Raw genomic sequence first — 15,000 nt, 5'->3', positions numbered from 1 at the left:
GCCTCAAAGCGAGCATAGAAGTTATTTAGTTAGTCTGGTAGTCTTGTGTCACTGGGCAGCTCTCGGCTGTGCTTCCCTTTGTAGTCTGTAATAGATTGCCCTGCCACATCTGACGAGCTTCGGAGCCGATGTAGTACGATTCAATCTTAGTCCTGTATTGCTGCTTTGCCTGTTTGGTGGTTCGTCGGAGGGCATAGCGGGATTTCTTATAAGCTTACAGGTTAGAGTCCCGCTCCTTGAAAGCGGCAGCTTTCTTTCTCCTGCGAATGACGGAGATGAGGGCCTGTTCGGGTGTTTGGAGTACATCCTTCCCGTCCGACTCATTAAAGAAAGATTATTTGTCCAATTTGAGGTGAGTAATCGCTGTTCTGATGTCCAGAAGCTCTTTTCGGGCATAAGAGACGATAGCAGCAACATTATGAACAAAATTAGTTAAACAAACGATGCGAGAAAACAAACAAAATAGCACAGTTGTTTAAGAGCCGATAAGACAACAGCCATCCTCTCCGACGCCATCTTTCTTTCATGGCATCATGTGTTTCATGTGTTTGATACCATTCCACTGACTCCGCTCCAGCTATTACCACGAGCCCCGTCCTCCCCATTTAAAGGTGCCTCCAACCTCCTGTGGTGCATGTGTGTTCCGTGACGGCCCACAGTAACATAGTAACGGAGTAAACAACAGCATCAGCAGGTTTCTCTCAGCATCGTTAGTGTTTAAACTCACACCATTAAAGATAGAGATCACACACCGTGACCCTGTGGCTACCTTCTGGTTGTATCTCAAATAACAGCCTATTTCCATCACATCTAGTGCACTATACCGACACTACCCTCTGGCTGTCCTACTATACAGGGAACTGGGTGCCATTTTGGATGGACCCTGTGACCCAAACCAGAGATGACTATTCCTTTAAGTCCCAGTACACTCTGGTAAAAAGGTCAAACACTCTGTGGCATTGTTCTATGGTACATGGAATCCAAAAGGGTTCTGGAACCCAAAAGGGTTCCAAAATGGGTACTTTGACTATCATCAGGAGAACCCTTTGAAGATCCCTCTTGGGTTCCAGGTAAAATGCACTCTGTGGCAAGTGTTCTACACTACATGGAATCCAAAAGGGTTCTTGAACTCAAAAAGGTTCCTTAACAGGTTCTCCTTGGAGGACAGCCAAAGAAACCCTTTCAAGGCTCGGACACACGCACCAATAGCATTTGTCTAGTGAGAGTACTTAGCACCTCTGAACAGAGTGCCGGCTATAATTTTACGAGCCGACTGCAAACCAATTTTACATGTAGAATTGTGAGAAAATGTCGTCAGTCGGGCATCAACAGCGCGCTGAACGATCGGTAGATGAGCGGGAGATGTGGTGCTCAGTGTGCGACCCTTTACCGTAGGTTCTTTACCGTAGGTCCTTTACCGTAGGTCCTTTACCGTAGGTCCTTTACCGTGGGTTCTTTACCGTAGGTTCTTTACCGTAGGTTCTTTACCGTAGGTCCTTTACCGTAGGTCCTTTACCGAGGTCCTTTACCGTAGGTTCTTTACCGTAGGTTCTTTACCGTAGGTTCTTCCGTAGGTTCTTTACCGTAGGTCCTTTAGGTTCTTTACCGAGGTTCTTTACCGTAGGTTCTTTACCGTAGGTCCTTTAGGTTCTTTACCGTAGGTTCTTTACCGAGGTTCTTTACCGTAGGTTCTTTACTGAGGTTCCTCTTTTTTTTCTAGAAGCAGATTGTAGCCTAAAAGGGAGGCTAGAGAATGAAGATAATTTGTATGACCTGTCTGAAGGTTGACTGATATACACCCAGACCTGTCTGAAGGTTGTCTGATATACACCCAGACCTGTCTGAAGGTTGTCTGATATACACCCAGACCTGTCTGAAGGTTGTCTGATATACACCCAGACCTGTCTGAAGGTTGACTGATATACACCCAGACCTGTCTGAAGGTTGACTGATATACACCCAGACCTGTCTGAAGGTTGTTCTGGGTGTATATCACCTAAAAGGTGGTTGGTTCAGTGACATGTCTGACTTTGACTGGAGGAAGACTATTACCTAGGTAGTTCAGTAAGATCGGGGGCGGGGTTTAGCTGAGACTGTTATCTAGGTAGTTCAGTAAGATCGGGGGCGGGGTTTAGCTGAGACTGTTACCTAGGTAGTTCTGTAAGATTGGGGGATCGGGGGCGGGGTTTAGCTGAGACTGTTACCTAGGTAGTTCTGTAAGATCGTGGGGCGGGGTTTAGCTGAGACTGTTACCTAGGTAGTTCTGTAAGATCGGGGCGGGGTTTAGCTGAGACTGTTACCTAGGTAGTTCAGTAAGATCGGGGCGGGGTTTAGCTGAGACTGTTACCTAGGTAGTTCTGTAAGATCGGGGGGTTTTAGCTGAGACTGTTACCTAGGTAGTTCTGTAAGATCGGGGGCGGGGTTTAGCTTAGACTGTTACCTAGTAACGGTCCGAGTCTAAACCACACCAAAACAACACTAGACACTACGGAACACAAAGCTTTTACTGTCTCATCCTGGAATATACAAGGAGTTTATTATTCAATTATTACGGTACATACAGTGCATTTGGAAAGTGTTCAGATCCCTTGACTTTTTCCACATTTTGTTCCGTTACAGCCTTATTCTAAAATTGACTAAATAAAAAAATCCTTATCAATCTACACCCAATAACCCATAATGACAAAGCAAAAACAGGTTTTTAGAAATTTTTGCAAATTTATTAGAATTAAAAGCAGAAGGTTGAAGGAATTGAGGCATAGATCTGGAGAAGGGTACCAAAAAATGTCTGCAGCATTGAAGATGCCCAAGAACACAGTGGCCTCCATCATTCTTAGATGAAAGAAGTTTAGAACCACCAAGACTCTTCCTAAAGCTGGCCGCCTGGCCAAACTGAGAAATCGGGGGAGAGGGACGTGACCAAGAACCAGATGGTCACTCCGACAGAGCTCCAGAATTCCTCTGTGGAGATGGAAGAACCTTCCAGAAGGACAACCATCTCTGCAGCACTCCACCAATCAGGTCTTAATGGTAGAGTGGCCAGACGGAAGCCGCTCCTCAGTAAAAAGGCACATGACAGCCTGCTTGGAGTTTACCAAAAGGCACCTAAAGTCTCTCAGACCATGAGAAACAAGATTATCTGGTCTGATGAAACCAAGATTGAATTCTTTGACCTGAATGCCAAGTGTCAAGTCTGGAGGAAACCTGGCACCATCCCTACAGTGAAGCATGGTGGTGGCAGCATCATGCTGTGGGGAGATTTTTCATCGGGCAGGGACTGGGTGACTAGTCAGGATCGAGGGAAAGATGAACTGAGCAAAGTACAGAGAGATCATTGATAAAAACCTGCTCCAGAGTGCTCAGGACCTCAGACTGGGGCGAAGGTTCACCTTCCAACAGGACAACGACCCTAAGCACACAGCCAAGACAACGCAGGAGTGGCTTCAGGATAAATCTCTGAATATCCCTGAGTGGCTCAGCAAGAACCCGTACTTGAACCCGAAACAAACATCTCTGGAGAGACCTGAAAATAGCTGTGCAGCAACACATCCCATCCAACTTGACAGAGTTTGAGAAGATCTGCAGAGAAGAATGGGAGATACTCACCAAATAAAGGTGTGCCAAGCTTGTAGCGTCCTACCCAAGAAGACTCAAGGCTGTAATCGCTGCCAAAGGTGCTTCAACAAAGTACTGAGAAAAGGGCCTGAGTACGTATGTAAATGTGATATTTCCGTTTTTTATTTGCAAAAATAGCTAAAACCTGTTTTTGCTTTGTCATTATGGGGTATTGTGTGTAGATTGATGAAGGACATTTAAATATATATATATATATATAATATGAATGTAAAGTAACAACGTGGAAAAAGTCAAGGGGCCTGAATACTTTCAGAATGTACAAGGTCGGAGGTCATCTGCTTTTTGCCTAAAGAGCAGGAACCCAGACTTCACCAAAGATATTGGAAATACAGACATTTTCACCCTACAAGAAACATGGTATAGAGGAGATTGGTCCCATTGGTTGCCCTCTAGGTTACAGAGATAATATGGTGTTCTCAAACTACCAGGAGTGAAACAGGGAAGAGGCTCAAGGGTGTATGCTAATTTGATATAGAGCAGATCTAACCCACTCTATGAAATTAGTCAAAACAGGAACGTTTTACATCTGGCTCTCAATGGAGAAAAATGTCCTTGTGTGTGCTTCCTATATATTCCCCCAATTAAAATCCCCATACTTTAACGATGACAGCTTCTCCGTCCTAGAGGGAGAGATGAACCATTTTCAGGCCCAGGGACATGTACTAGTCTGTGGTGACTTAAATGCCAGAACTGGACAAGAACCTGACACTCTCAGCACACAGGGGGGACAAACACCTGCCTGCAGAGGATAGTATTCCCTGCCAAATGTGCCGCCCGTAGACACAACTACGACAAAACAACCAACAAAAATGGGCCACAACTCCTGCAGCTCTGTCGCACACTGGGTCTGTCCATAGTCAATGGTAGGCTCAGAGGAGACTCCTATGGTAGGTGACACCTAACGGCTAATCTCTTGGCAGTAGTACTGCAGACTACTTTATCACTGACCTCCACCCAGAGTCTCTCAGAGCAGTTCACAGTCACCCCACTGACACTCCTATCAGATCACAACAAAGATCAGTCTACTGTACTTGAACAGAGCAACACCCAATCATGGGGCATTAAAGCCAAAGGAACTGAATAATATTAAGAAATGCTATAGATGGAAGGAATGTAGAATAAAAACCTACCAAAAACTTCCTGGACAAAACATTTCACTGTAATAGTGACGTTGTAAACTTGGCAGTAGAAAGCCTAACCGGTATATTTTACCTTGCAGCTTCTCTATCAAATCTACAAAAAATGTCAAGCAGAAACCCTAAGAAACTTAAACAACAATGAAAAATGGTTTGATGAAGAATGCAAAAACCTGGTGAATCACTAAAACAATACAGATATACATTATGGAAAAAGAAGGAACAGCACATCAGAAATCAGCTCAAAGTAATTGAAGACTCCCTAGAATCCAACCACTTCTGGGAAAAGTGGTAAACTCTAAACAAACAACATGAAGAGTTATCTCTCCAAAACAGAGATGTCTGGGTAAACCACTGGTCCAATCTGATTGGCTCTATAACAAAGAACAAACAGCAAAAACATATACATGTTCAATTACAAATGTTAGAATCAGCCATTGAAGATTACCAGAACCCACTGGAATCTACAATTACATTGAATGAACAACAGGACAAAGTACAAACCCTCCAACCCAAAAAGGGATGTGGTATTGATGGTATCCTAAATTAAATGATAAAATATACAAACTTGAATTCCAATTGGCTATACTTAAACTCCTTAGCTCTGGCATCTTCTCCAATATTTAGAACTAAGGACTGATCACCACCAATCCACAAAAGTGGGATATGCATCAACAGTAACCTTGGGAAAATCCTCTGCATTATCATTAACAGCAGACTCGTACATTTCCTCAGCGAAAACAATGTACTGAGCAAATTGGCTGTTTACCAAATTACCGTACGACAGATCACGTATTCACCCTGCACACCTTAATTGACAAACAAACAAACCAAAACAAAGGCAAAGTCTTTTGGCATGAGGGTCTGCAAGACAAATTGATGGAAAGAGGTGTTAAAAGAGAGAGGAGAGAGAGAGACAGAGAGAGGGAGAGAGAGAGGGAGAGACAGAGGGAGAGAGAGACAGAGAGAGAGACAGAGAGAGAGACAGAGAGAGAGGGAGAGAAAGAGAGGGAGAGAGAGACAGAGAGAGAGGGAGAGAAAGAGAGGGAGAGAGACAGAGAGAGAGAGAGAGAGAAAGAGAGGGAGAGAGAGGGAGAGAAAGAGAGACAGAGAGAGAGACAGAGAGAGGAGAGAGAGAGAGAGAGAGAGAGAGAGAGAGAGAGAGAGAGAGGAGAGAAAGAGAGACAGTGAGAGAGAGAGAGAGAGACAGAGAGAGAAAGAGAGGGAGAGAGAGAGAGAGAGAGAGACTTCTGTGGTTAAAGGAGTATGGTTACAACTCTGGCATATTGTGGAATGTTTCATCCTAGATGCACTATGATGGAGAATGAAGGTCCTGCCTTTACCTGTGGAAGGCAGGGTATAACTACCTCCTATAGATAACGAATGGTGTTGTTGTTAACTGTTTTATGAGTTGATTTAATGATATGACTCGAACCTAAACTAACTAACCCCTGTATCTTTGTGTTCTGTCAGGCAACTCTGTAAAAAAAAAAGGGTTTGCGTCACATTTTAATAAATACAGTTGAAATGTTTCACCACAACGTCCTTCAGACTGGAGCTTCGTGCTGTTGTTAAAGAACCCACCATGAATATTCAGTGGGAAATGGCATCCTGTTTAACCATTGGCTGCTGTTGTTAAAGAACCCACCATGAATATTCAGTGAGAAATGGCATCCTGTTTCCCCATTGGCTGCTGTTGTTAAAGAACCCACCATGAATATTCAGTGGGAAATGGCATCCTGTTTCCCCATTGGCTGCTTTTGTTAAAGAACCCACCATGAATATTCAGTGGGAAATGGCATCCTGTTTCCCCATTGGCTGCTGTTGTTAAAGAACCTGCATGAATATTCAGTGGTAAATGGCATGAATATTCAGTGGGAAATGGCATCCTGTTTCCCCATTGGCTGCTGTTGTTAAAGAACCCACCATGAATATTCAGTGGGAAATGGCATCCTGTTTCCCCATTGGCTGCTGTTGTTAAAGAACCCACCATGAATATTCAGTGGGAAATGGCATCCTGTTTCCCCATTGGCTGCTGTTGTTAAAGAACCCACCATGAATATTCAGTGGGAAATGGCATCCTGTTTCCCCATTGGCTGCTGTTGTTCAAATCAAAATCAAATCAAATTTTATTTGTCACATACACATGGTTAGCGTATGTTCCTGTATGTTTCTTTCATCACACCATGTCACGTTGGCCATAAGGCATACGCCTTGTTAAAGAACCCACCATGAATATTCAGTGGGAAATGGCATCCTGTTTCCCCATTGGCTGCTGTTGTTAAAGAACCTGCATGGTGTATCCTGTTAGTGTATTTCCAGTTCCATCAGAATGGGGAACCAGCGTCTTTCAGATGTTCCTTTATGGCCAGTGTTGGCACACACACACTACATAGGGAATAGGGTCTATAGTAGTGCACTACATAGGGAATAGGGTCTATAGTAGTGCACTACATAGGGAATAGGGTCTATAGTAGTGCACTACATAGGGAATAGGGTCTATAGTAGTGCACTACATAGGGAATAGGGTCTATAGTAGTGCACTACATAGGGAATAGGGTCTATAGTAGTGCACTACATAGGGAATAGGGTCTATAGTAGTGCACTACATAGGGGGTCTAATAGGGGGTCTATAGTAGTGCACTACATAGGGAATAGGGTCTATAGTAGTACTACATAGGAATAGGGTCTATAGTAGTGCACTACATAGGAATAGGGTCTATAGTAGTGCACTACATAGGGTCTATAGTAGTGTCTACTACATAGGGAATAGGGTCTATAGTAGTGCACTACATAGGGAATAGGGTCTATAGTAGTGCACTACATAGGGAATAGGGTCTATAGTAGTGCACTACATAGGGAATAGGGTCTATAGTAGTGCACTACATAGGGAATAGGGTCTATAGTAGTGCACTACATAGGGAATAGGGTCTATAGTAGTGCACTACATAGGGAATAGGGTCTATAGTAGTGCACTACATAGGGAATAGGGTCTATAGTAGTGCACTACATAGGGAATAGGGTCTATAGTAGTGCACTACATAGGGAATAGGGTCTATAGTAGTGCACTACATAGGGAATAGGGTCTATAGTAGTGCACTACATAGGGAATAGGGTCTATAGTAGTGCACTACATAGGGAATAGGGTCTATAGTAGTGCACTACATAGGGAATAGGGTCTATAGTAGTGCACTACATAGGGAATAGGGTCTATAGTAGTGCACTACATAGGGAATAGGGTCTATAGTAGTGCACATACTATAGTAGGGCAATAGGGGGTCTATAGTAGTGCACTACATAGGGAATAGGGTCTATAGTAGTGCACTACATAGGGAATAGGGTCTATAGTAGTGCACTACATAGGGAATAGGGTCTATAGTAGTGCACTACATAGGGAATAGGGTCTATAGTAGTGCACTACATAGGGAATAGGGTCTATAGTAGTGCACTACATAGGGAATAGGGTCTATAGTAGTGCACTACATAGGGAATAGGGTCTATAGTAGTGCACTACATAGGGAATAGGGTCTATAGTAGTGCACTACATAGGAATAGGGTCATAGTAGTGCACTACATAGGGAATAGGGTCTATAGGGAATAGGGTCTAGTGCACTACATAGGGAATAGGGTCTATAGTAGTGCACTACATAGGGAATAGGGTCTATAGTAGTGCACTACATAGGGAATAGGGTCTATAGTAGTAGGGTCTACTACATAGGGAATAGGGTCTATAGTAGTGCACTACATAGGGAATAGGGTCTATAGTAGTGCACTACATAGGGAATAGGGTCTATAGTAGTGCACTACATAGGGAATAGGGTCTATAGTATAGGGTCTATAGTAGCACTACATAGGGAATAGGGTCTATAGTAGTGCACTACATAGGGAATAGGGTCTATAGTAGTGCACTACATAGGGAATAGGGTCTATAGTAGTGCACTACATAGGGAATAGGGTCTATAGTAGTGCACTACATAGGGAATAGGGTCTATAGTAGTGCACTACATAGGGAATAGGGTCTATAGTAGTGCACTACATAGGGAATAGGGTCTATAGTACTACATAGGAATAGGGTCTACATAGGGAATAGGGTCTATAGTAGTGCACTACATAGGGAATAGGGTCTATAGTAGTGCACTACATAGGGAATAGGGTCTATAGTAGTGCACTACATAGGGAATAGGGTCTATAGTAGTGCACTACATAGGGAATAGGGTCTATAGTAGTGCACTACATAGGGAATAGGGTCTATAGTAGTGCACTACATAGGGAATAGGGTCCCGGTGGTGTATCCTGTTAGTGTATTTCCTTTATGGCCAGTGTTGGAGTGCCTCGGTCCCGACCCCATCTGGTTTTGACGTTTACCGTGTTACTATTAGACACACACACACACACACACACACACACACACGTACATACACACACCGACCGCTGGCATCCAACACAGAGCTGGCACAGAACTCACCAGCTGTTCACAACCATCCCCATCCAGGGGCATGGAATGTGTGTGTGTGTGTGTGTGTGTGTGTGTGTGTGTGTGTGTGTGTGTGTGTGTGTGTGTGTGTGTGTGTGTGTGTGTGTGTGTGTGTGTGTGTGTGTGTGTGTGTGTGTGTGTGTGTGTGTGTGTGTGTGTACAGTACGCTTGGCTTACAGATACTTCCTGTCCAGTCCTGGTCTTACAGATACTTCCTGTCTAGCCCTGGTCTTACAGATACTTCCTGTCTAGCCCTGGTCTTACAGATACTTCCTGTCTAGCCCTTGTCCTACAGATACTTCCTGTCCAGTCCTGGTCTTACAGATACTTCCTGTCTAGCCCTGGTCCTACAGATACTTCCTGTCTAGCCCTTGTCCTACAGATACTTCCTGTCCTAGGAGACACAATCTGAGCTTTGTTAGTCATCTCCCTCCTCTTCCTCCACCTCCTTCTGCTCCTCCTCCTCCTCGGACAGCATTACGGTTGCTAGCAGAATGGTTTAAAGGGTTTCTAACCAACTTTAATCCGTTTTAGCTAGCTAGGCTAACCAACTTTAATCCGTTTTAGCTAGCTAGGCTAACCAACTTTAATCCGTTTTAGCTAGCTAGGCTAACCAACTTTAATCCGTTTTAGCTAGCTAGGCTAACCAACTTTAATCCGTTTTAGCTAGCTAGGCTAACCAACTTTAATCCGTTTTAGCTAGCTAGGCTAAGCAACTTTAATCCGTTTTAGCTAGCTAGGCTAACCAACTTTAATCCGTTTTAGCTAGCTAGGCTAAGCAACTTTAATCTGTTTTAGCTAGCTAGGCTAACCAACTTTAATCCGTTTTAGCTAGCTAGGCTAACCAACTTTAATCCGTTTCAGCTAGCTAGGCTAACCAACTTTAATCCGTGTTAGCTAGCTAGGCTAACCAACTTTAATCCGTGTTAGCTAGCTAGGCTAACCAACTTTAATCCGTGTTAGCTAGCTAGGCTAAGCAACTTGTCTAAATGAAACGAAACAATTCACTTATTGTTAGTAAATCACCGCAAATCTATCTTCGCTAGCGAACACGACTCCGCCTCCAAAAACAGCAGTGTCTGTAAGACCAGGGCTGGACAGGAAGTATCTGTAGGACCAGGGCTGGACAGGAAGTGTCTGTAGGACAAGGGCTGGACAGGAAGTATCTGTAGGACCAGGGCTGGACAGGAAGTATCTGTAGGACCAGGGCTGGACAGGAAGTGTCTGTAGGACAAGGGCTGGACAGGAAGTATCTGTAGGACAAGGGCTGGACAGGAAGTATCTGTAGGACAAGGGCTGGACAGGAAGTATCTGTAAGACCAGGGCTGGACAGGAAGTATCTGTAGGACAAGGGCTGGACAGGAAGTATCTGTAAGACCAGGGCTGGACAGGAAGTGTCTGTAGACCAGGGCTGGACAGGAAGTATCTGTAGGACAAGGGCTGGACAGGAAGTATCTGTAGGACAAGGGCTGGACAGGAAGTATCTGTAGGACCAGGGCTGGACAGGAAGTATCTGTAGGACAAGGGCTGGACAGGAAGTATCTGTAGGACAAGGGCTGGACAGGAAGTATCTGTAGGACAAGGGCTGGACAGGAAGTGTCTGTAGGACAAGGGCTGGACAGGAAGTATCTGTAGGACAAGGGCTGGACAGGAAGTATCTGTAGGACAAGGGCTGGACAGGAAGTATCTGTAGGACAAGGGCTGGACAGGAAGTATCTGTAAGACAAGGGCTGGACAGGAAGTGTCTGTAGGACAAGGGCTGGACAGGAAGTATCTGTAGGACAAGGGCTGGACAGGAAGTGTCTGTAAGACCAGGGCTAGACAGGAAGTATCTGTAGGACAAGGGCTGGACAGGAAGTCTTCAGTGATGTTTATTGTCTACAACGTCTCCACTTTTCCGAGTGTATTAAACAGGCAGACAGACAGATGAACAGACAGACAGACAGAGTGTATTAAACAGGCAGACAGACAGACAGACAGCCAGCCAGCCAGATGAACAGACAGACAGACAGAGTGTATTAAACAGGCAGACAGACGTGTAACAGACAGACAGACAGCCAGCCAGATGAACAGACAGCCACCACCAGATGAACAGACAGACAGTGTATTAAACTGGCAGACAGACAGACAGACAGCCAGCCAGATGAACAGACAGACAGAGTGTATTAAACAGGCAGACAGACAGACAGACCAGCCAGATGAACAGACAGACAGACGTGTATTAAACAGGCAGACAGACAGACAGACAGACAGATGAACAGACAGCCAGCCAGCCAGATGAACAGACAGACAGACGTGTATTAAACAGGCAGACAGACAGACAGACAGACAGACAGACAGCCAGATGAACAGACAGACAGCCAGCCAGATGAACAGACAGACAGACGTGTAAAACAGGACAGACAGACAGCCAGCAACCCAGACTGTCAGATGTCTGTCTGTCAGACGACAGACAGTGCGTGTATTAAACAGGCAGACAGACAGACAGCCAGCCAGCCAGATGAACAGACAGACAGACCAGGCAGGACAGACCAGCCCAGATGAACAGACAGACAGACCAGGCAGCCAGATGAACCCAGACAGACAGACGTGTATTAAACAGGCAGACAGACAGACAGCCAGCCAGATGAACAGACAGCCAGCCAGATGAACAGACAGACAGACGTGTATTAAACAGGCATGTAATGATGTTCTCTTGAAATCATTGGTCCAGGATGAATTTTAACCCTCTTCTCTCTCCCTCTCTCCTCTTTTTGCAGCCAAAGCAGGTGGTCCAAAAGCCAACTCAGGTATGTGACATGAAGGATTCTCACTGGATACGCGCCTGGTTGAATCAACGTTGTTTCCACCTCATTTCAATGAAATTACGTTGAACAAACGCAGAATAGACGTTGAGTTGACATCTATGCCCAGTGGGTTGTATCCTAACACCCCCACCACCACCCTCCGAACCAACATTTCCCCAACCCATCTGTCTGTCTGTCTGCCCAGTGGGTTGTATCCTAACACCCCCACCACCACCACCCTCCGAACCAACATTTCCCCAACCCATCTGTCTGTCTGTCTGTCTGTCTGTGGCTGCCCAGTGGGTTGTATCCTAACACCCCCACCACCACCACCCTCCGAACCAACATTTCCCCAACCCATCTGTCTGTCTGTCTGTCTGTTCGTCTGTCTGTCTGTCTGTCTGTTGTCGTCTGGCTGGCTGCCCAGTGGGTTGTATCTGAACCAACATTTCCCCAACCCATCTGTCTGTCTGTCTGTCTGTCTGTCTGTCTGTCTGTCTGTCTGTCTGTCTGTCTGGCTGGCTGCCCAGTGGGTTGTATCCTAACACCCCCCACCACCACCACCCTCCGAACCAACATTTCCCCAACCCATCTGTCTGTCTGTCTGTCTCTGTCTGTCTGTCTGTCTGTCTGTCTGTCTGTCTGTCTGTCTGTCTGCTGCCCAGTGGGTTGTATCCTAACACCCCCACCACCACCACCCTCCGAACCAACATTTCCCCAACCCATCTGTCTGTCTGTCTGTTCGTCTGTCTGTCTGTCTGTTCGTCTGGCTGGCTGCCCAGTGGGTTGTATCCTAACACCACCACCACCCTCCAAACCGACATTTCCATTTCCACAACCCATCTGTCTGTCTGTCTGTCTGTCTGTCTGTCTTTATTTATTTTATCTTTATTTTACTAGGCAAGTCAGTTAAGAACAAATTCTTATTTTCAATGACAGCCTAGGAACAGTGGGTTAACTGCCTGTTCAGAGGCAGAACGACAGATTTGTACCTTGTCAGCTCGGGGGTTTGAACTTGCAACCTTTACGGTTACTAGTCCAAAGCTCTAACCACTAGGCTACCCTGCCGTGACAGTCTGGCTGTCTGGCTGGCTGTCTGTTACACATCTGTCTGTCTGTCACACGTCTGTCTGTCTGGCTGGCTGGCTGTCTGTTACACATCTGTCTGTCTGTCACACGTCTGTCTGGCTGGCTGGCTGGCTGTCTGTCTGTCCGTCCGTCTGTTACACGTCTGTCTGTCTGTCACACGTCTGTCTGGCTGTCTGTCTGTCCGTCTGTTATACGTCTGTCTGTCTGTCCGTCCGTCTGTTACACGTCTGTCTGTGTCTGTCACACGTCTGTCTGTCTGTCTGTCAGTCAGTCTGTCTGTCAGTCTGTCTGTCTGTCCGTCCATCTGTTACACGTCTGTCTGTGTCTGTCACACGTCAGTCTGTCTGTCAGTGTCTGTCCACCCATCAGCACTGAGAACAGTTGTCCTCTAGTCATCACAGCTCTTATCATGTATGTTGTTGCTTCCGATCCTTGTCTCACCTAGGCTACATCCCAAATGGCACCCTATTCCCCCATAGGAACCTGGTCTTAAGTAGTGCACTATAAAGGGAATAGGGTGCTATTTGGGATGCATCCCTACTGTACACAAGGACCTCTCAGTCTAGGCAACTAAACCTACACATAAGCACACGTACAGTGCATTTGGAAAAGTATTCCAGACCCCTTGACTTTTTCCACATTTTGTTACATTACAGACGTATTCTAAAATGGATTAAATTCATGTTTTTCCTCATCAATCTACACACAATACCCCATTATGACATCACAATACCCCACAATGACATCACAATACCCCATCACAATACCCCATAATGACATCACAATACCCCATAATGACATCACAATACCCCATAATGACATCACAATACCCCATACTGACATCACAATGCCCCATAATGATATCACAATGCCCCATAATGACATCACAATGCCCCATAATGACATCAGGGGTGTGTTGTGTTATGAAGAGAGTTCCCCGTCCGTCCCCCGTCCGTCCGAAGCAAGGGAACTCCCAAGATGCACCTGTCTGCCTGGTTACTGCATTTTCCTTTTCTCCACCACATGAAGTGATTCATAGTTTGAATGAGGAGACAGTTAGATATGTAGTTTGAATGAGGAGACAGTTAGATATGCAGTTTGAATGAGGAGACAGGTAGATATGTAGTTTGAATGAAGTGACGGTTAGATATGTAGTTTGAATGAGGAGACAGTTAGATATGTAGTTTGAATGAGGAGACAGTTAGATATGTAGTTTGAATGAGGAGACAGTTAGATATGTAGTTTGAATGAGGAGACAGTTAGATATGCAGTTTGAATGAGGAGCCAGTTAGATATGTAGTTTGAATGAGGAGACAGGTAGATATGCAGTTTGAATGAGGAGACAGGTAGATATGCAGTTTGAATGAGGAGACAGTTGGATATGTAGTTAGTTGGTTGGAAGTGACTGAATGAAAGCGCCTGTTGTTTTTGGTGAGGCTGTGTAGACACTAGTGGGGTTGTGAAGTGCAGCATCACACACACCCCTGTACTAAGGCTCTGAGTAACGCAGGCTTTTCAGACACAGAGCCTGATGGGAGTACTAAATCCAACATCAGACTTCTTTCATTTTCACACAAGCTCCTAAACGTGTTTCTAGCTCCTAGTTCAGCTTCACACCGTACAGTTTTCAAGACCGTTACAGACAGTTAACTCCCAACACATAATGAGGTATTGTACAGCTCAACTGGGAGGAACTCTTAGATCAGTGAACAAATGACAAATAGTTTATCAGTGATTAAAGAATCATAAACAACCTGTGAAGTACACCACAGACAGAGTCCCCCCACCCCCCCCTCCCCTCCCTCCCTCCCCCCCCTGTTCACTGGTGTGAATGCATAACTGGACCCTGATTTGCTGCTTTGTGGGAACAGGGTACAGG

The 15,000-nt window shown here is 45.3% G+C and overlaps 1 protein-coding gene across 1 annotated transcript in view; it reads left to right on the top strand.

Moving 5' to 3' along the window:
• hmga2 (high mobility group AT-hook 2) overlaps positions 1-15,000 on the top strand; it is a 95,483-nt gene that overhangs the window by 72,895 nt on the left and 7,588 nt on the right. Inside the window, exon 4 of the mRNA XM_042318108.1 lies at positions 12,006-12,035. Within this exon, the coding sequence (XP_042174042.1) occupies positions 12,006-12,035 (30 nt within the window). The remainder of the gene's footprint in view (positions 1-12,005; positions 12,036-15,000) is intronic.

This window comes from Oncorhynchus tshawytscha, unplaced genomic scaffold (assembly GCF_018296145.1).
Source record: "Oncorhynchus tshawytscha isolate Ot180627B unplaced genomic scaffold, Otsh_v2.0 Un_contig_673_pilon_pilon, whole genome shotgun sequence".
Classification (NCBI taxonomy): domain Eukaryota; kingdom Metazoa; phylum Chordata; class Actinopteri; order Salmoniformes; family Salmonidae; genus Oncorhynchus; species Oncorhynchus tshawytscha.
Note: the sequence above shows the minus strand (reverse complement) of the source record. Positions and strands in the feature narration are given on the sequence as shown.